This window comes from Gigantopelta aegis, chromosome 6 (genome assembly GCF_016097555.1).
Source record: "Gigantopelta aegis isolate Gae_Host chromosome 6, Gae_host_genome, whole genome shotgun sequence".
In the NCBI taxonomy this organism is placed as follows: domain Eukaryota; kingdom Metazoa; phylum Mollusca; class Gastropoda; order Neomphalida; family Peltospiridae; genus Gigantopelta; species Gigantopelta aegis.
Window position 1 is genome coordinate 40,896,034 of NC_054704.1, and position 24,007 is coordinate 40,920,040.

Genomic DNA, 24,007 nt, shown 5'->3' on the forward strand with positions numbered 1-24,007 from the left:
GCTGCCTGTCGTAAAAGAGTAGCCTATGTGGCAACAGCGGGTTTCCTTTAAAAAAATCTGTGTGGTCCTTAACCATATGTCTGACGCCATATAACCGTAAATAAAATGTGCTGAGTGCGTCATTAAATAAAACATTTCTTTCTTTCTTTGAATGTCAAACATTTGGTAATTCTAAGAAACCATATAATTTTTCCAATCGTAGCAAGGGATCTTATATATGCACCATCCTACAAACAGGATAGCACATACCACAGCCTTTGATGTACAAGTTTTGGTACACAGGCTGGATCAAGAAATAACTCGATGTGCTCGCCAATGGGGATCATGTCGGGCGAGTTCTTTACTACCGACTACGTCATGTTCCACTGGTAAGGTGGTAACACCCCATAGGTCTACATGTATTACTCATTCCAGTCAGTGCTGTACTAGATGGTGTTGCTGACCGTTGCACACATCTTGGCTCCGGTCCATGATGGGGGTTAATGACTAGTGATAGGGGTCCTTGTAGAAGCCTTACAGTTACACCTTCCCACTGAGCTGTTAAAACTGTCAATGACTAGTGACCGGGGTCCTTGTAGAAGCCGACTAGTGACCGGGGTCCTTGTAGAAGCCTTACAGTTACACCTTCCCACTGAGCTGTTAAAACTGTTATCGACTAGTGACAGGGGTCCTTGTAGAAGTTACACCTTCCCACTGAGCTGTTAAAACTGTTAATGCTGATGGCTTAATCACTAGGCCACCAAACGTTTTTGTTTAACGACACCATTTAGAGCACTTTGATTTATTAATCATCGGCTATTGGATGTCAAACATTTGGTAATTTTAACAGTCACAGAGAGGAAACTTGAACCATATGTCTCGCGCCATATGACCATAAATAAAATGTGTTGACTGTTTTGTTAAAACATTTCTTTCTTTCTTTAGAGAAATACCTGCTACATTTTTCCATTAGTAGCAGGGGATCTTTTACATGTGCCATCCCACAGCCTTTGATATACCAGTTGTGGTGTACTGGCTGGAACGAAAAATGAGCCCACCGACAAGAATCGATCCCAAACCAACCGCATATCAAGCAAGCTCTTTACCACTGGGCCCCTAGGCTGCCAAAATTGGTCATATGAATTGCAATGAAACAACTACAGTTGACTTCAAACTAACATCCGTGTAATATGGATTGTTTTTACACTGTATACAAGAGCATTTCAACAATAGCATTTGAAGTCGGTTTTGACTTAACTTTACACGAATATAAAAAGAAAAGAAAAAAACCACTAGTTAGGTGTATAAAAATTCTTTATATAAACACTAGCAGCATTTACAAATCGGTGCTAACCGAAATACTGGCATTGTGTTAAACGAAATAACTGGCGTAAGTGAATTATATTAATACTGAGTTCTAACTGGCAAGTGCAAAGCAAATACTATACTGAACATATTAATTAATGTCCATGTCGGTGTCAACATGAAATACGATAGTCTCAAACTTCATGTCGGAGTGAAAAAAGTGGAAATATCCAACACAGCAGCAAAGACTGTTTACAACATTTTAAAAATTAATCTGATACACATTTGCAGACGAGCACATAAAAAATAATTTCAACATCAGTTTCATTCAGTTTTCCTGGACTTTACTTATATATATATATATATATCAAAACATATGGAAGTGAATGTATATATAAGAATAGGATGGTGACTTCTTTAAAATAAAATTTTAATTACCATCTAAGTGTTAATTGTGTTAAGCATTAATTTTAACTTAAACAAAAATTTATGGAACAAATTGATAACTTTATTATCTGAAAGAACATTGAGCTTGGTTGTTTTAAATTACTGTATTAACAAATTAAAATCGAAGAAATAATTTTGCTGTTTAAATGTGTTATCTTATGGTACCTCTTTTTTTTTTTTTATAATTACCGTAAATATTGATTTTAAAAATACTGTAAACTGACTGGAGTACGTTTCTGTATTGTGATTGGTTAATTGCATTCTTTTTCCGGGATCAAATGGACAATAACACCCGGAAAGCTAATGATGTCATTAGCAATTGGAACAGGCGACGTTGACGATTCAAGGGTCTACAGTTGGAATGTAGCCAGGTATTTTTTTCAAGAAATGCTAAATATACAGTTCTGTAGAAAAACGATTCAGTTTACAATGGACATAACCATATGGAGTTTTTAGATTTGCGGGTGTTATTGTCTATTTGATGCCCGCAAATGTTTCATTTTTGACCTCAGGCCTTCGATCAAAAATGACATTTGCGGGATCAAATAGACAATAACACCCGCAAATCTAAAAACTCCATGTGGTTATCTCCTAAATACAAAACTATTAAGAAAAGTTTGAATTCAATAAACTGGTAAATGACCCGTGTTTTTAATACTATGTACACATCATGATGTATTGACACCAGATTTGATTTTTAGTTTTGATTTTAGTTTTTTGTTGGGATTTTTTGTTTGTTTTTGTTTTTTTAAAAATACATGTAATCTTTCCCAACATATTTAAATGCTTTTTTACAGCTGTCATCATACAGTCTTCTTACAAAATTAAAAACCATTATATTGACGTATTTATTTGGATAAGGATTGTAGGGGTTTTTTTTTTCATGCAGTGTATCTGTTTTCCTATTGAATATATGTTTTACAATCGTGTTGTGTGGGTGGATTTCTTTTTATTAATACTATCAAAAACAAACAGTTAAACAATCACACTAAATAAACCCTGTCTGTGAATGGACTTCATAGCAATAACATCAGTATAGGTTTTACAGTTTTCATATAAGGTCATTTGTAATTTGGGAATATATGCTGCAAAAGGAAGTGATGAAGTGGCTTTATATCATTTCTGTTTGTATATCCAATTTTATTCTGGGCTTTTACGTACAGTTATAAAAATATAAACACATTTTACTCATTTCTGCTCTCTTTTTTTTTGTAATCTCCTTATGAGATAAAAATTCACAAATAAAACTGGAATATATCAAGGGGATGGTATAATAACTGATGTATCAACACCAGACGTTATAAACTTTGATTCAAAACACTGAATACATGTTTAATTAATGTCTAATATTGCACAGTGTAATACTTGTGGTAAACAAACTATATGCCTGGTAAATTATTTCTTGCCATTTTGTTATTGGAATTCATAAATAAAAGCGAATTATGAAATAACATTAGCATATTCAGTTCAGGTTAAAATAAATATGTTAATATACCTTGTAAAACAAATCTATAAATTAGTAAGTATATATACAGGTACAGTTTTAAGAATTGTTTATCACAGTCATATTGTAATGGGATATTTATATTCATTTATGTTTTTAAAGAAAAATTATATAACTGCTTGCAATTATTTCAAACATATATCTGACAAAATAAATGGGTTAGGTTATACATATACATGGAGGAAAAACCAACAGTTTGTACTTTTATAACAATAATAAATATCTATGGGTGAATTTTTGTTCTTCATTAGTATTCAACGATTGTAACTAGTTTCACACTTACTCAAAACTTTTTTTTTAAATGTCTACATATTTATGTATCACACACACACGATCACGTTTGAACAAGAAACATGTTTAAAAAAATAACATGGTTGCTAATGCTGGATATTTATGCAAACAGCAGCAAAAGAGATAACCAGTTGTTACATCATCACAAGAATATCTCTGATGGACGTGTAACTGATTAACATTTCAGCAGGTGATTTTTGTTCTTTTAAAATTTAACGGTGATGTTAATTATAGCTAGCAATAAACACTATCACCAATGTATAATTAAGTCTTCAGAGTAGAAAAATATACATAAGGTGGATATCTTATATCTCGTATATACATTCAACGTATCATAAATAAATAACAGTTTATAAGTTACTTAATTATTATAACAACTTGGTTCTAAACTTACATATGAAGACACAGAAACAACAAAAACAGGAAGATATTGTAAGACGGACTCCGTATAAAATGATTTTTGGTACATAAAAACAAACAACAAAACGAGGATTTAATACTTAATACTGACCAAATCAAGAAAGACTTCATCATATATTTGTTTTTTGTCTGCATGGAATGAAATACTGATCAGCAAACCATTGTTCACTGCATACTAAAATAGCATTTTATGTGGTAGTTTGTCTACAAAATTGTTTTTACTTGCAAATGTCTAATTATTTTATTTTAATGCAAATTTATTTACTTTGATCCTGTTAAAGGTCTTTAAAGGTCCTGTTTCCTTGGTTAATCCATCTCAATGAACTTTCTAACCTAGCTAGTGTTCTATACATTTATGATTGTCTCTTATACAAAGAAATGGGGCGTAATAAAAATATTTACTTCTTAAATCTTGTTCTGTGTAAGACATTTAATTCTTTAAGTAATATATTTTTACATAAAAATAGGATCCTTTAAAATTTACATCTTACACAAAACTGGGTGTTCATAATAAACAATTACCAGATATTTAATGAAATGTGTTTTGCAAACATAAATCTACAAAACTTGTGTGAAGGCTCATTTATATTTTTCTTAGAAATTAATTAATCGCATCATTCTTTAAAACTATTATATCAAATATATGATCATAAAATTATAACTGGTGATCTCTTTGAACACTTTAAAATCTATATCCGTAAAGAAAATCTTTTAGTTATATTTTACATTATTTTTTGTAAACCTATTTTAAGCTGATGCCATGCATCTTTTGGTAGCTCTCTTTAAAATATATCTATAAAGAAAACCTTTCATAAAAAATTTATATAACCTTTTATAAATTAGTTTAAACCAACATCTATTTAAGATGATGCCATGCATCTGTGGAGCTTGTCTTTAAAGTATATCACCACAAAGAAAACCTTTTGCACGTTTTACATAACCAACCATCTATTTAGATGATGCCATACGTTATGTGGTTTTCTTTTAAACGTATGTCCCTGTTTTGTACAGCTGTTTAACAACAGGTATCTGAGGTGATACTATATAACAGTGGTAGATCTGGTTGGCTTGAGGAGACGTGACTGGGTTTCATTCATGTACGAGTAGTCCTCAGTTTGCGGAGGTACCATAAAAAGTCTGTCTTTAATCTGGACATCTTTCGCACGGATTCTCTCCCTAAACAAAAAACAGTTTAATGTTATTAGACAGTTTCACCCCAAAATTTAATGAACAAAATAATAATGGTGTCTGCAAAACAAAAAAAAAGCATAATAGGGGAGTGATGCAAACTACTCCAGATTCTCCATCCAAACATGGGAATACATCATTCAGGTCTTATATTTCACAATCCAAACACATGGGAATACATTATCTAGACCCTACATTTCACTGTCCAAACATGGGAATACATTAGTTTGGCCCTACATTTCACTGTCCAAACATGGGAATACATTATTTTGGCCCTACATTTTACTGTCCAAACATGGGAATACATTATTTTGGCCCTACATTTTACTGTCCAAACATGGGAATACATTATTTTGGCCCTACATTTCACTGTCCAAACATGGGAATACATTATTTTGGCCCACATTTCACCATTCAAATATGGGAATATATTATCTAGACCCTACATTTCATATCCAAACATAGGAATACATTATTTACACCATTAAAACATGAGAATACATAATTTAGGCTCTATTTCTCGCTCCAGCCAGTGCACCATGACTAGTATATCAAAGGCCATGGTATGTGCTATCCTGTATGGGATGGTGCATATAAAAGATCCCTTGCTGCCAATCCAAAAGAGTAGCTCATGAAGTGGCGACAGTGGGTTTCCTCTCAATATATGTGTGGTCCTTAACCATATGTCCGACGCCATATAACAGTAAATACAATGTGTTGAATGTGACTTTAAATAAACCATTTCCCTTCTAGTTAGGCTCTACATTTAACCATCTGAACATGGGAATACATTGTTTAGGTCCCACATTTCACCATCAAAACATTATCTAGGCCCTACATTTCATCATCTGAACATGGGAATACATTGTTTAGGTCCCACATTTCACCATCAAAACATTATCTAGGCCCTACATTTCATCATCCGAACATGGGAATACATTGTTTAGGTCCCACATTTCACCATCAAAACATTATCTAGGCCCTACATTTCATCATCCGAACATGGGAATACATTGTTTAGGTCCCACATTTCACCATCAAAACATTATCTAGGCCCTACATTTCATCATCTGAACATGGGAATACATTGTTTAGGTCCCACATTTCACCATCAAAACATTATCTAGGCCCTACATTTCATCATCCGAACATGGGAATACATTGTTTAGGTCCCACATTTCACCATCAAAACATTATCTAGGCCCTACATTTCATCATCGGAACATGGGAATACATTGTTTAGGTCCCACATTCCACCATCAAAACATTATCTAGGCCCTACATTTCATCATCGGAACATGGAAATACATTGTTTAGGTCCTACATTCCACCATCAAAACATTATCTAGGCCCTACATTTCATCATCCGAACATGGGAATACATTGTTTAGGTCCCACATTTCACCATCAAAACATTATCTAGGCCCTACATTTCATCATCCGAACATGGGAATACATTGTTTAGGTCCTACATTCCACCATCAAAACATTATCTAGGCCCTACATTTCATCATCCGAACATGGGAATACATTGTTTAGGTCCTACATTCCACCATCAAAACATTATCTAGGCCCTACATTTCATCATCCGAACATGGGAATACATTGTTTAGGTCCTACATTTCACCATCAAAACATTATCTAGGCCCTACATTTCATCATCCGAACATGGGAATACATTGTTTAGGTCCTACATTCCAAACATGGTAAAGAGAGACAGATGAGATAAGGAAGGACAGGAAGGAAGGAAATGTTTTTATTCAACGACGCACTCAACACATTTTATTTATGGTTATATAGCGTCGGACACATGGTTAAGGACCACACAGATATTGAGAGAGGAAACCCGCTGTCGCCACTTCATAGGCTACTCTTTTCGATTAGCAGCAAGGGGTGTTTTATATGCACCATCCCACTAGTACATACCACAGCCTTTGATATACCAGTCGTGGTGCACTGGCTGGAACGAAAAATAGCCCAATGGGCCCACCGACGGGGATCGATCCCAGACCAACCAGGCGCTTTACCACTGGGCTACATCCTGGCCCTAAGGAAGGACAGAGTCGGATGAACAAATACATGGCATGTACACATGAAAGATCAGACTAATGTAATACCAGTATCCTATGAACTATTTGGTGGCAGAAAGATGAGATCAAAATGTACTTACTTTTGGAATTTTGCCATATGTGGTTTAAGTGGTCCTGTTTTTGATTTAAAAACACTCTCATGTCCATTGTGATGCTGAGCATCATCCCATTTCTGTATGTCGTAGCGACCGGCACCAACAGGGTTCTACAGAAGAAAGTTGCAGCAACTACAGTCTACACTTAATATACTTGTAGACACATACACGCACGTATACACACATTCTTAGTACAAATATTTACAACACTTGTACTTATAATGATCAAACTACCATTATGACAATACTACTTTAATGCAATCACACTAGGTTAATGGAACCAGCCATAACAAATTTAGCTCGAGCTTGAAAGACAAATTACTTGGTCATCACACATTACACACACAAAAAAAGAGATATCTCAGAAATGGTTTATGCAAATTTAAAATTATCAGAGGACCCGTGCTTATAAAACTTTTAGAGTCCAGACTCAATCTCTAATGACGTCACACTCATACCATTAGTATGGCACTGTCATGACATTACTGTCTAGAGTCTAGAGTCTCGAGTCTAGCACCAGGCATGCACCTATAAACTGGAAGTTACACCACGTACTTAGCAGTTAGTTACAATGCCATCTATATTTGGTAATCTGTGAATCCCAATGTCACCAGTTCACAGGAAGTGTCCTCTAGTGACATGACATTATAGAGGTATGTGTAGATCTATGTGAATAATAAGGAACAATACTACATTTTCAGTGATGCTTATTGCACCTGTCAACTTACAAAGTTTCTTGTGAAGAACATTTGTGACATCCGGTCGTTCCTCTGAGAAGATGATAAGAACCCTGGTCCTTTGACGGAGGTAGGCTTCGAGGGCTGCTCAAGAACATCGTATTTACCTGGTCCAGGTGTGTTCTGCAGACAAAATAGAGTGTGTCTAATCTCATTATCAGTTAAGGGGCGTTCTCATTATGCGATTAGTCATACTGACTTGTCAAATGCGATCGAATCGTAATGTGAGAACACCTAAATCAGAACGACTTTAGTCTCATACAATAACTTGTGTTGGAATCATACTGATTAGAATCGTAAACTCTCAGCCAATAAAATCACATTAAAGTACATCTGTTTAGTTTTATCACTTCTGGGTTTTTTCATTTGCTTCTAAACATGTCCAAAATGTCCCAATTTTATGGGTCCATAAACCCTATTATTGTCCAGATGTGGTCAATAATTGTTTTGTGACATAATGCCATCAGTAAATTGTCTACATTCGTGTTTTCTTTGTTTCAGTGGGAGTCTGTATGCACTTACATTTCCTGCAAAATATATTTAAACTGACGAGCTTTGTTTGACATCATGAAATCATTAGTCACATAATGAGAACACCACTTTAGCAGCAAGTAGTGTTTTATGTACATTTTTCCAGACAGGATAGAACATACTCACCCTTGATTCTCTCAAAATTTTATTCCAATACAATAATTAATATTTTTAAAAATAACATTCTTTTGCCTTAAGTGTTTGGATAAAAAAATATATAGATCCTGTAATACTATGATCAAATTGCAATCTCCATTTTTCTATTTTTCAATTTAGCTGCATCAGTATAAAAGATATAAATATTTGTGTAATGCATGGGTGGATTACTTACCCCTCTTGTTTGATATTGTGACAGTGTACTGTAGAAAATGCGTTCGTGGGGGAAATCGGGGTACTGTTCAACATTCCCGAACTTGCCGTGTTTCTTTTTGTGAAGTGTCTGCCAATCATCTACAAATGACTTCAGTTCGTACTTGCCAGGACCAACTGTCACCATTTTCTGCAAGTGAAATATTTTTTTTTAATAAAACAATATTCTTGTTCTCTCCAATACAGTCAAAACTAGGCTGGCAATCTAATTTAGTGAGATCAGACTTGTAAAAAGAAGTAAATGACAAGAAATGTTGGAACCTCTGATTATTTTCAAAAAATATTTTTGATTAATGATTAATTTGAACCATTGATTAACTTTAATTACCCATAACCTTCATGCTAGGTTCAGACTACCAACTGACACAGTGAAGTTGGCTAACTCACTGATCTCTCAAGTTGTATGGCTGTCCAGATGCTAGAATGAGTGCTCTTACAACTTGATTCTTGTCGTATACAACTCCTATGATCAATTAGTTGCTAATTGGAAGAAGGAAATGTTTATTTAACGACACACTCAACACATTTTAATTTCGGTTATATGGTGTCGGACATATGGTTAAGGACCACACAGATATTGAAGGAGGAAACTCGCAGTCACCACTTCATGGGCTACTCTTTTCGATTAGCAGCAATGGATCTTTTATATACACCATCCCACAGACAGGACAGTACATTGCTAATTGGAGCACACACATCTAAGTCAGGGAAATCACAACGCAACCGTCAAGTTGGCCAACTTTGTTATGACAGAAGAGCATGGCATTAATGTAATGATGTACATTGGTGGCACCCAAGTCTGCGCACCTAAGCATTTGTGTTATATTTTAAAGTTAAAATATTTCTTTAAAAATATTTGTTTCACTGCCACAGTACAATGGAAAAATAAACGTGTTACAACTAAAGTTATTTTAATTTTAATGTTTTTTAAACTCAAGTAATGAGCACATTTTCCCCCCCCCCCCCCCCCCCCCCCCCCCCCCCCCCCCCCCCCCCCCCTGCATTTACTGGCCTGCACGACGGCACATAGTCTGCACAGCAAACATTAAAACAACCACTTCTGTCGCTAATGTTTACATAAAACATCAACAAATAATGGTTCTGAACAACAAACACTTCCTGTTGTAGTCTGTTTCAGAAACATTTAGATTGTGCAAATGAGATAAATATAAATGGTGTTCCATGCTCCTTAGTTTGAACAACACAAAATGACAATCTAAAAAAGCCAATGTCAATGTCAAAAATTTTGATCATTATTCAACAAAAGTTGTCTGTTATTAACTATCTAAATGAGAACAAATAGTGTTCGTTAGACATATAGGACAATCAATGACAATTCTGAAACAGACTATAGCTAAAATAGGCCATGCGATAAGTGCAATCTTCAAAGTCTGTATGCAGCCATTTTGCATTGTGTCACTTGCAGGGAAATTCAAAATATGCTTGGATGTTTACATTAACAGATTTATGGATTCGTAAATTACAATACGGTATGTATTGAAGCTTCTATGTAAACTTGTGTAAGTTGATATACAAGGTTGATCATTACAACGTTGACAGACACAACGTGCTGACAGGTGATACAAAAACTTCTAGTGCATTAATTCATAGGGTTTTTAAAATAAAAATTGTTATCGACCAGTTTTATACATATACTGAACAAAAAAACAGAAACTTCCGATTTGTACATATAGTATTTGTTGTGTTAAAGAATTCATTGTGTAATGAAATTATATAGGTAGTATTAGCCGTGAGCTGTATTATCAGGATTCATGAATTTTATCGATTATTTTTGCACTGTTAATCGTCGACAACGTGAAATTCAATCTGCACGTGCATGCATGGTTCGACATGTCCCGTGTAGTATTCGGTCAATTTGTTTTACTTGTCTTAGTGACATTGTTGTCAAGTGAACGAAAACGCTTCAAAATTTGTAAAAAATTTAAGTTTTTTACATTGTAGCATTTTTAGTATACCAAGAATACCCAATAATTTACGCGAACAGGCAATTGGCATGCTTGATGCTGATATGTCGACAGAAGACGTTGCAAGGCATGTTGGGAGTTCTAGTCGAGCGATACGAAATCTTCGCGTAAGATTTCGAACGACAGGAAGCACCAACGACTTGCCACATCGTGGACGTCCGCATGTTGCAACGCATGGTCAAGACCACTATATCATGAACACGCATTTGCGCAATCGATTCCAAACTGCCACTGCTACTGCTGCTAACACACCTGGGGCCTAATTCACTAAACTCTCGCATCTTTGCAATCTTGCAGTGCAATGCTAAACAACTTGCAAATAGGATGCTTTGTTGTCTAGCAGAGCCTAAGAAAACTTTGTGAATAAGGCCCCTGGGCTTCATAATAACCGAATCAGTGGGCAAACTGTTTGTAATCGTCTGCGAGAGAACGGTTTACATGCACGACGTCCTTACGTCGGATGCGTTTTAACGCAACATCATCGTCTAAATCGTCTTAATTGGGCACGGCGACGCTGGAGTACCGTTCTTATTTCGGATGAATCCAGATTTTCTTTACGACGTGGTGATGGCAGGGTGCGCGTCTACCGTAGGAAAAATGAACGCTATGCTGACTGTTGTGTTCTTGAACGAGATCGTTTCGGGGGTGGGGGTTGTGTCATGGTCTGGGCAGCCATTGCCCATGGTTATCGTTCACCATTAGTCGTCAATGATGGCAATTTAAATTCTCAACGTTACCGCGATGACATTCTCGCTCATCACGTCATTCCTCTGTTCCATAACAACGCCAACATCTCGATTTTTCAGCATGATAATGCCACCTCTCATACAGCTAGAGACACTGTAAATTTTCTTAGGACAAATAACAATTCAAGCTAAAAGTCCTGATCTCAACCCCATCGAGCATGTCTGGGACAGTCTGGACAGACGATTGAGGCGTCGTCCCAACCCACCCGCTAACGTCAACGAACTTTGTCAAGCGCTCATTCAGGAATGGAACAATATTCCACAGGCAGAAATCAACACTTTAGTCAATTCTATGCGCCTGCGATGCACTGCAGTGGTCAATTCAAGAGGTGGTAATACCCGTTATTAAGTGGGTGGTTTTTTTTAACCCCTACCACTTGGTCAAAATTTCTCCCAGTTTCTGTTAACCTATGGCCATGATTTTTGCACCAAACGATGCATCATGGAACACTCTTTAAACGCATATATAACAATTATTCCCCCGGTTTGTTTTCATCAAGCTATGTTCAAGCAAAGTTAGCGGAAGTTTCTTATTTTGTTCAGTATATATTCACAATCAAGGTTTTGTGAATTAAATTAACGTTGTTTGTTTACAAACATACCCCAACACTTGTTTCTAGACGTAATGTAACGTAATTAACGTGCACAGACTTTTGTACTGCGCAGACTAAGGTGGCATGAGTGTAATGCATTAAAAATATTCAAACTTACAGGTGCTGCAAAATATCCAACAGTGATTGGCTTGTTTCGATTGCCGGAAAAGAGATCGTATGGTCCTCGCAAACTGACTACCTTCGATGCCATGTCATCTGTGAAACTGTTGAAGTGATACGTTCCCGGTCCCAATCCAGAACCCTAAAAGAGAACATGAAGAATGCAAGATATATTTTCATTAACTAGAAAACAAACCATGTAAAATGATGAAAACTAATTTCTGTGTTTGGTGTTGACATATTCTAGTATTTCCATTTTATTGTTCTTTGTTTATTACTACATGCAGTTTTCTGTTAACTGTTCTATAAACGTAATCCAGCATCAGATAACTGAACACACTGCATATCGTCAGAGCACTTGACATCAGATTCTGACGAGTTTTATTTCACTGTATTCTGCCTTATAAACTTTGAGCAATGACTTATTGCTAACATACTCTCATACAACCAGTGGTTGTTGGTGCCTTGGGATTGGCCAGTATTATTACCAACAGAGAATAAAGAACCTTTGGAAAGCACCTATGGAAGAGTAGAGAAAGCATCTTGCCTTTCTGTTGCTCAAAACAAGTTATATACATTTTTATATAGCCTATCTTCTAAGCTGTTGTTTGCCAAATTGCCAAATGCAAATTAAAGTTAATTTAGCAAATATATATTTTTTATAAATTCGTCAAAATTCTAATTTGTTTATAGATGCACTTAAAATTTTGCTGTTTGGCTAAATAGCATTTTGCTACAGATTTTCTGATTAAATTCAGCTAATTGCCAATAATTTTAGGCCCACCCTAAAATCTGCTATATTAACAAGTGCATTTAAAGGATACTAAAGTGTGGCAGGTCATATATATATATATATATATTATATATATTTATATATTTATTTATTATAATGAAAATTCCAGGCTGAGGGTGTTGTATGAAAATATTGAGTCTGTTCACAATACCTGTGACTTAATATATCTGGCTGCAGATGAAACTGCATCCAACATTCCCACTGTACTCATCGACTTCTTCTGCTTCTCCTCAATAACTGCGCTAGGCACACCACCTTTACCATAGGTGCCAGGACCAGGAGTTATGCTCTGTAATAACATTAATAACATGAACGAATGAACGAATGAACGAATGACATATAATTAGCAGTCATATTGTCTGTAGTATATGATAATGCCAACACCTGGACAGAAGAAACTTGCTGCTGTCATGAGCATTTTCTCATATAGTACGTACTGAAGCCTTTAACATAAGCCATATAGGAGTAGACAGAAATAAGAAATAATCATTGGGGTATGAACCAAAACAAAGAATGCACAAACAAAGCCGTTCACACAAAAGTATGCCAATCTTTTTTTTCTTTTGTTCAAACAAGTTTGCAGTGCTTTTTTTTTCATGCTCAGATGAACCTAAAAGAAATAACAGATAATATTTAACAAAAACACCAATTAGATCATATTTTATTTTTAATACCTATTTGTTTCTAGAACAATAATGCTCAACAATAAAAAGAACCTGGATAAAGTGATGTCATCTTATGTGACATTAGCCAACATTATTTTTATGTTTATAAAAAAAATGAAAATGCTTGTGTTGCTATGATTGGACTGTGATGAATATAACATACATTTAATTATATATGTCAATGAATCTATAATTACCACGATATCATTGCTAAATCTCTCAGCTCTGGCATCACAGATTCCGCGCTGACTCCGAGGTTTTTCATCAGCAGATTCCATGAAGTCTTTTATCTCATATGATCCTGGTCCAAGCTTCCTGCGCTGCAATGTAAATATTCCAATGTTTAATGTTTTACTTGTTTAATAACACTTCAACACGCAGCTGTTATACGGGCTATAGAATGACAGAAAACCCCACTGTCTCTACTCTTTCAAATGTGCATCTACCAGCCTTTTTGTATGCTAATATAGTAGTTGGAATGGGAAATAATTTGGCATTCTTAAAGGTAGTCTATGGTTCATCTGGTATACATTTGTTTCCTATGTAACAGCTGAGGATTTAGTGTTTATATGCATTCTGAAACAGAAAATAGCATGAATGACAAAATTTCTAAATATATAATCAGCACTAAAACCGAAGTGTTTTGTAAATATTAATCAAAAATAGCTCATGCTTTCACTAAAGTGAAATATTTTTAAAATTCAAATTATAAATTAAAATAGGAACATTTTGCTTTAAAAAAAATTATTGTAAAAAAAAAAAAGAGGGTAAATCGCCATAAAAGTAAAACTTGATCTGTAACAGTACATGATAAAACTATATACAAATTTCAGCTCAATATCTCAAAAAAACTATATGGTGGACAGACTAAGGAACAGACAGACAGACAGAAGTGTGGAGATGAAATCTATAATCCCCTCCGGTTGAACTGGTAGGGGACTAAAACACACACCAAGAGTTAGCTGCTCGAGACGCAAATATCTGATGCATCACTTAATTTATTTTTCTTTACAAAAGAAAACACAAAAAACACCACTGGATTTTTTTATTGTTTTTTTTCCATATCATTGCACTATGGTCTATAGTAAAAAAAAAAAATATCAAACCTGACTAGCTACAAGACAAATTTAAAGTATGGACGCCACATAACTTATTTATAAAATCACATGTGAATAACAATGCTGGCCACATATTATACCATGAAATTCTAAATTTATTTTAATCAATAAAATTACAATTAAAACATTTAGTCAAATTAATATGCAGCAATAAACATTTAAGATAAATATTAATAACATTTCTTAAAATCTGATATGGCAGAAGGTAACCATATTGCTGAAGAGAGCACAGCAGCATGACATATATAGCAAATCCAGGGCCTATGCTTATAAAACTGAGTCCAGACTCAATCTCTAATGACATCACACAGACCTGTCAACCTTTAGACAAGAGAAAGCAGGAGGTGTGTGTTGAAAAAGCAGGAGATTTTGTCAAAAAGCAGGAGATTTTTAAATTCACACAATTTAACCCAAAATCGCAAGATTTAAAAAAAAACATTATTACAATAAGTTATATGAATACTTTATAATGTCATATATACTTCTTAACCTTAGATCTTGGCATTAAAAAAAATAAAAAAATATTATTTTTTTTTTTTTTTTTTTTTTTTTTTTTTAAAGTTTAAATATTATTATGATTTAATACATATTTAAAAAAAAAAAAAAAAAATTATCCAAAAATGTTAAGAACATGAACAAGAAATACAAAATTTAATTAGTACATTTACGGTATTACACTTACAGCCTTACAGGTTGCGTTACATTATCATTTGTGGTTAGTGTACCTAAGTACCAAAGACAAATTTATATAAATCTTATAAATTAATATTCAGTTTTTACTATAATGAGGAACGGTGGCGTGGTACTTATTTAAAATCATTATAATGATGCAATAAACATTGTATTTTCATTAATCATAAGTAAAACCTCATTACGGACATCGTGTAAAATATACCGGAATTATACCCATTTCCGTGAGTAACTTTATGTCAATGTCAAACACAACATTTTTTAATTGTACAAAAATAATTTCTTGAAGTGTACCCTTATAACCAACATTTTACTGCACAAACATACAAAATTAACTGACACAAGTATGTTTATACAGCTAATTGGTCTTTTCGTTGTCTTGCTGTGACATGTGATTTTAACATGCATCGTGTGTATCGCTGTCAACTCGGAGTCTGGCAGTTCAGATTCGTCATAGTTGCATTATGTAATCCAGTGGGAAGACATTTTACAATTCAGAGGTGTTATTAGAACTAAATTGGATAGTTTTTTTTTTTTATATGGCAACACTGAATGTCAATACACAGCCTGTTGAATTAGCGGCAACACGCATTGTAGCCATTACGATGACAACAAACATTATAATTACATGTCATTTTATAAACTCCATGTGCTTTTTTAACAATATAAATAGGCTATCCCACAATTTTCACTTCGGCAAAGGTTAAACAGTCGGGACAATTCGGCCTGTTACATTCTCAGAAGCCGAAAGTAGTCGACATTTGCCGAATGAGAAAAAAAGGCAGAGTTACTTCCCTTCTGTTATTTTGACAAAAGAGGATCGATTTTTTTTTATACTTACAAAAATGTCATTTAAAAGGAGAAACTGTCTCCCGCACAGGAGAAAGGAGATTTGATCAAATACCGGGAGACTCCCGCGGAATCCGGGAGGGTTGACAGGTCTGCATCACATGCATACAATTTGTATCACGTTGTCATGGCATTAGCATCTCAGACTCTTATTAGAGTCTCGAGTCTGGGTTCTAAAGGTTTTATATACATCAGGCCTGATATTACAAGCATATTAAAAACAATAAGCAATTCTGTGGCAACAACGTATCACTTTGTAGTAATTGTTACAGGTAAACTGTTGGGCTGTGCCAGAATGAGTAAGCCTGAAGAAGAAAAACAAGACTCGCCAGCATGCGCTTCTGTTCCCACTGCTCTTTGTACAGCAGGTGAGGCAGCGCGGCCATCCGTTCCACCTCGTACGCTTGCTGCCAGCCGGGACCCGACGCCATCTCCTCCACTCGCTTCTTGCTGAATGACCCATTGTCAAAAGAATAGCAGCCTGGACCCAAGCAACGAGTCTGGTATACAAACACCGTGATTAGTGGTAAAATGGTGAAAAACACATGCAAATACAAAAAATGAACAACACTTTTTTTTTTAAATCCTATCGGGATGAATTTACAAAGCCTGTTTTTTATTTACTTGTTGTGTAACTACATACATTTACAAAGCTTAAAACACCTGCATTTAAGAAAAGCAGGCTTCGTAAATTTGGACTGAATCATCTTTTAACAACAGCTTACCGTACTATTTATGAAGGCCTCTGAGAATGACTATTTTATCTATGCATGTTTAATTTTAAGAAACTCATTTCTTCTTTCGTGCATTAAATTTAGGACATCATTTATATGGTCATGACAGGTTATGCAAAAAGGTGAAATGGGTTACCAGATTTGTTTTTTTAATAACCCATAAAATGATTATGCACATTTTCTATTCTTGACTTGCTTGTACATGGTTAACTTATAGGGTTCGTGTAATCAAATATCTGCTTGATTCTAATGATTCATATTTTCCCTTTCATATAAATATTTGTAAGAACAAGTTCTTCCACCACTACACATTCTTTCACTCATGACATTTCATACTGTCAGGGTTTTATTTCCCATCTTGTTACAGTGATAGTTGTCACTATTCCCCAAACCCAATTCTGAAGTGAAAATGTTCCCATTACATCAAAATCCCTAACATTTTATTTTAATTAATCTAGCGATATATTTGCAGTTCGAGTTGAGTTTTAAACAGCTTCAGAGAAGCCACAAATTCCATATGCTCACAAGTTGTTTATAGCTTCAGGGATAAATGCCTTAATTTTGAGCTCTGTTGGATTTGGTATACAAAAATATAAATATATGACATATAATTTATCTTACCAATTCATTAGTGTAGTTCTTGTCATAAGGAAGTTCTGTGAAACCTCCTGGTGGTTTGAACTTCGGATGCACCCCTGATACATCAAATCTATTGAAACATTTTTTAAATGTATTAGAAATTATATCTTGTCTTGTCAGTTATTTTGAAAGCTACAAAACTGTTGTCAAATGCACAAATTGTGAAAATATACTTACCAAAAAAATAGATCGATGTTGATAGGAACAAAAGAAAAATAGCAACACTACTTAGGTTACTAATATATAAAAGGAACTATAGCTCTCAAAGAATATTTTCTTTAGAATATTAAAAAATAACTAATAATTTAGTTTTTAATTATTAATATTACAGTGTATTTAAAGTTGAAGTTTGTTTTGTTTAACAATTCCACTAGAGCACATGGACTAATTAATTATCGGCTATTGGTAATTCTGACATGTAGTCATCAGAGGAAACCTGCTACATTTTTTCCCATCAGCAGCAAGGGACCTTTTATGTGCACTTTCCCACATACAGGAAACCACATGTACCATGGCCTTTTGACTAGTTGTGGTGCACTGATTGGAACGAGAACAAAACCAATCAGTTGAATAGATCCATGAGGGTGGTTAGATCCTGCAACACGAGCACCCCAAGCGAGCACTCAACCAACTGAGCTAAATCGTGCCCCCTACACTGTATTTAGAACAACTATATCCTAATCTGAACCAATATAAATAAGAAAACAAGATATAAAGTACACAAGTATTTGCATTAGACAGTAAGCCAGACGGTTCACAACACCGAATCTTATCCCTTAATCTAGTGTTTACTTTATAGAGCACACAATGAGGTAGCTAAACCAATTCACCTGACATTATATATCACACTCAAGTAAGGTTGTACTCTTTTAAACCACTTTGGGCATTGACTTTCACTTGAAACCGTCAATCAAGAATTAATAGTAAGCCAATAGGTGGCTTCTCTATTCTAAATATGTCCAACTGCAAGAGGCTTACATGGTGTTATATTACATATAATCATTTAGCAATTTTAGCAGGTATATACAGTTCCAAGATGTATTTGTTAGAATAGTTAGGATGAACAGTTTTCTGTGTGAACCAGAACTCGGGTCTAGGATGGATATGTCTAAACATTGTATAAATAATTTTCCTTCCCAGTTTCCAGCTAGCCATAGCCACTGGGTTTGTATTTTACTCAACCTTGTCTCTCTAACCACAAACTATTAACTACATGTATTAAACTATCCTTATAAAGCTAAAGTTGTGATGATAGCATACTCTTCAAACTTTTAACTACATGTTATTTGTATTGATGAGACTATTAAAGCTTCATGTCTAGACTTTAAAGTTTTATAAGCACAGGGCGTGGACAGTCCAGGTAGCAAAGTTATGTGACCACGACAATTTGAAGTACCGTACTTGTCTTATTGACTGGAATATCAGTGTGTCATATTTACTGTTATGTGCTTTCCAAACAAAAATAAAGTCTTAGTGGTTCTGAAAATGCAATTCTATAACAAGTGCTGTATGTTAATAAATATCACGAATAACAGAAGTTGTATGCACATAACTTTCCTGTTTCATTCAATCTAAAAAGCAGCAGCAGCTGTAATTAATATTACATGGCATATATATTGAGGACACTATAATCTTATGTGACGCCATTTCCAATAGCCCTCTCAATAACCCATTGAAAAAAGCATGACATGGTTATTTGACTTTGGAGAATATGGATCAAGAGAATCTTGCAGTATGAATATATTCATACCACACAGGGTTCATGTATTTATCTTTCAACAATACACTTCAAAATTGGACATATTGAACAACAGTTGGACTGTAAATGAAACCTACCCAGTCAAATTATAATTATATGCTACAATAATTCCCTACCTTTCTAGATAAAGGACTAAAGATTTGTTTTACAATTTATTCAAAGCTAATAAAAATACATGTATATACATGTACTTATACTTATACTCAGTCACAGGCAGATCGATCCATGGGGGCACAAACCTATTTTCTGTAACTTTTTGGTCAATGTATATACTTCCCATCCAAACCTGTAGCATACTAACATTTTGTACCATCTGTTTGTTTTTTAATTCCTGTACATCAACACTTGCATATTAGCTTATGTTTTATGCTTTTACAACAGCTGTACCTCTTAGAATGTGCCTACTATTTTCATATACAGTGGAACTCCTCTAAACCAGACCAATTATAATGTCCAGTTAGGAGAGGTATCCAGTTTAGAGAGGTTCTGTTCTGTACAGATATTTAAAAGGGGGCTGCACAAAACATCCGGTTTTGAGGGAATTTCGGTTTACAGAGGGTCCGGGTTTGAGAAGTTTCACTGTACTTACCTTTTGTGTATTTTTGTGCTGGGGTGTCGTTAAACATTCTTTCATTCATTCATTCATTCATTCTTAGAATGTGTCAGGCTGTGCAATTTGTCCAGGAATAACCGTGTGTTTATGAATTACAATCACAGGTTCATAAATATCTGGTATCACTGCCTTGTTAGTGATCTTCAATGCTTTCTTTCACTACTTTTTATCTAAATACTTAAGTGTAATAGACACTCACCCATCCGTCACCCCCCAGTGCTGGAGCAAATCCTCAAATTCTGGCAAAATTGATAGAGATATACAGGTTAAAATTAGCTGGTCTAAAACATTTTCACTATGTTATTCAATCGTTCTACCCAAAATATTAGTTGTAGTCCATTTAAAAATGTGTAGCGATTCGTTTGCAACCCTATATGACTGTTTGGCAGTAATGCTAATATGAATCAATGTTGGTATCCAGATTTGGGCTTCTTTTTTTTTTTAATTCGGGCAAAAATTGCCCTGCCCCTCCTACAAAAATGGGAGCCCATATACATATGTCAAAAGGTCTACAGAATACACCTGCAATATTTTCACTACATAAAAAGTCATGAAAAGTAATGTTGTAATTTGCTAAAAACTATAACTGATGCATTTTCATCCAACAGTCACAGTTCTCTGGCTTAAGTATAAAAATTAAATTACAGTACTCCTCCATAAAGGAGTATGAGGTGTGTTTCACATTTATTTGTGACAAATTTTTAAATATACAGTACTATATATATGTTGACTATTCTGTAACTATAGGGAATACCAAGTAAACGAAAAGGAAAGGAATGTTTAATGACACTTCAGCACATTTTAAACTATGACTAGTCAATATGGCCTAGTCAAGAAAAGAACCTGCTGCCACCAAACAGACCACTCCTACCACACAGCAGCAAGGGATCTTTTATATGCATTTTTTTCATAGACATCACAGCATGTACCACAGCTTTTTATGGACCAGTCATGGGGCACAGGAAATACAAACTGAATTTGACTGCAATAATCAATCTGTCATGTCAACTTTTAAACTATAGTTTGTTTGTGGCAACCCATACAAACTCTCATATTTTTTGCCAAAAACATTTATGGAAATTAGTTTCTTTACAAAATATCATCAAATTGTACAGATTCATCTGTTGCGTCGCACACGTCCGGTTAGGATATGGCAATTGAAATCAATGATTCTCGAATAATTGCTCGTATCGCTCGCATCCGGTTAGGATACAGCTTTAGGCTCATTCAAAATATAAGGGTGAAAAGAAACTGCTGGAACAGTTCCAAATGTGGAATTTTTATATGCAATAAAGTGTATTATCTTATCTGTTGCCTTTTGACGCAAACAGACTATATATTTAGCCTTTGTTTGAAACAACCAATTTAGTTTTCTTCACAAAAAAATAATAATAATGAATCCATTTTTGTTTTTAAAATAAATTATTAATTAAAGGTAACAGATCAATATGACCGGTTGCCTTGAGTGTAGGCCTAATTTGCATTAAGCCTAATTTGGCTCCATTATTCTCCCTTATTATCACATCACTTGTTTGTGAATGGAATGGGGGCAGTCTCCAAGCATTATGTAATATTGGGGGGGGGGGGGGGGGTATGGTCTAGCGTAACAGAGCATTACAGGCTAAATTTGTTTTGGAGTTGATGATGTTACTAGAATGAAATCTCATTGCACTCAACACAAACATGTTTTTCTTTGTACTTTCTATATTCAGTCAAACATTATTGGTGAAAGATCCAGCACATTAAAAATGTTATATTCTGAATTTATATATTACATAAATATTACACTGGTGATTAATTTTATATTTCATAAATAAATGTAAAATGGAGAGTATTTCTCCCTTATTCTCTATTTTGGGGGGAGGGACGTAGCCCAGTGGTAAAGCACTTGCTTGATGCACGGTTGGTCTGGGATCGATCCTCGTCAGTGGGCCCATTGGGCTATTTCTCGTTCCAGCCAGTGCACCACAACTAGTATATCAAAGGCTGTGGTATGTGTTATTTTGTCTGTCTGTTGGATGGCCATATAAAAGATCCCTTGCTGCTAATGAAAAAATGTAGCCAGTTTCCTCTAGTGATTACTAGCGGTGTAACAATACATCGAACTATTGATATGTTGTGATAGTGCCTCGATAGCAATGCATTGATAGGTAATTCAACTATCTATAACTATTACAATTGATAGTTTTGATAGTATGCATAGTGAAATATGGTTTACGACCAATGCATGATTTCACTACCTAGTGACACTATTACAAATAACTAAATCCAAACACAGACATACATACAAACACAAACATATGCACGCACACATACATACACACATACGTACAATACATATATATTGGAAGACCGAGGCAGTTTTGCAAAATAGCTATTCATATTACTTTTATCAAGTGATTTAAGAATTAACAATACTATTGCAAAAGTACTATCACAATTGCAATACTAACAATAGTATTTTAACTACAGCACCATAATACTATTGCAATAGTAGAACTAACCACTATAGTCACCCTTAATTATTACCAGTCAGAATTACCAAATGTTTGACATCCAATAGCAATGATTAATTAATCAATGTGCTCTAGTGATGTCGTTAAAAAGAAAAAAAAACCTAATGATTCTCCATTTCTATGAATAAACGCTTCTTTGTTACTAAGTAATTTGAGGCAACACCTTTAACTTTCATAAAAACATGTTCCGATGATCATGTAGTGGCAAAGGAATTATCATGTGGGTCTCCACCACTCTCAATTAACATTGCTTAAATGCAGACTTTTTAAAGATCGTGACATAATTATTACGAATATTCTTCCCATCTGGATGGCTCTGTAAACAAACCTTGCTATAACTTAAGTTTACTCACCTGGCAGTTTGTACGCCAAAAGGTGCACCGCGGTATTTCTTCTCGGCCATTGTCACCTCATAAAACTATTGTTAGCGAAATGCTAAGGACATAAACTACAATGATTTTCCTCAAGGATATGTGTGTTCACTTCTTTAATATATTGCAGCAGAAATATTCACAAGCTTATTTTTGCATAATCACTACAGGGCAGAAGTTGTCTGCTAATGATCGGTCACATGGCAACGTGATGCGTAATCTCGAACCGACAACACTACAATAAATCAAACGTTGGTAAAATAATATATTATTGGTGTTAAAACCTGGTGTTATTTAATTACTAATACTTTTGATATTAACACGAAGTATCAAATATATAGCTTGTCTTTATTTTATATTATAACAACGCCCTGCTAATGATTCGCAGGTTATAAATATAAGGAAAGATAACTCAAACTCAATGGGGCCTTAAAAGGGATGCAATTTTGTTTTTAATAATAATGTTCCCTTTTTTTTTTTATATATATATATTGGGTGCAATTTTACTCGTTACCAAACAATGAATCTTAAAATAAGTGTGTATATTACCAGCTATGATATATTATTTAATTTTAAAAAGAATGACTGGCACAGGATTCATGTTGTGTACTAGATAATAAAAATAAAAAATGAAAAACAAAATAATTATGTAACTTCTAGTTTATAAAAACATCACTCCTATAACAATAATCTCACTTTCTTTAAATTAGTGAACATAATTGCTGAACTATTGTTTGTCTCTGAAAATTAGAAATGTTTCAACAAGGTGTTGTCAATGTTTACCTTGCTCTGGTGTCACATTTAGAGGCATCTTCTTGAAAGATTAATTTGCTAACATTTCCATACTTCAAAACTCAACT

General features: G+C 34.6%; 1 protein-coding gene and 1 long non-coding RNA gene across 2 annotated transcripts; one reads left to right on the forward strand and one right to left on the reverse strand.

Annotated features, from left to right (window-relative positions):
- Positions 1-2,575: 2,575 nt before the first annotated feature.
- LOC121375604 (lymphocyte expansion molecule-like) lies at positions 2,576-23,589 on the reverse strand. Its single transcript, XM_041503146.1, has 10 exons — positions 23,130-23,589; positions 17,871-17,958; positions 16,845-17,015; positions 14,056-14,178; positions 13,345-13,482; positions 12,399-12,542; positions 8,919-9,086; positions 8,048-8,179; positions 7,305-7,429; positions 2,576-5,122 (listed from the first exon to the last, which is right to left on the reverse strand). Exons 1-10 carry the CDS (start codon positions 23,177-23,179, stop codon positions 4,987-4,989), a joined length of 1,275 nt encoding a protein of 424 aa, XP_041359080.1. The 5' UTR covers positions 23,180-23,589; the 3' UTR covers positions 2,576-4,986.
- On the forward strand, positions 10,343-13,051 carry LOC121375605. The gene is made up of 2 exons (XR_005958327.1): positions 10,343-10,446; positions 12,401-13,051. It is a non-coding gene; the product is annotated as an uncharacterized LOC121375605 (long non-coding RNA).
- Positions 23,590-24,007: the final 418 nt, after the last annotated feature.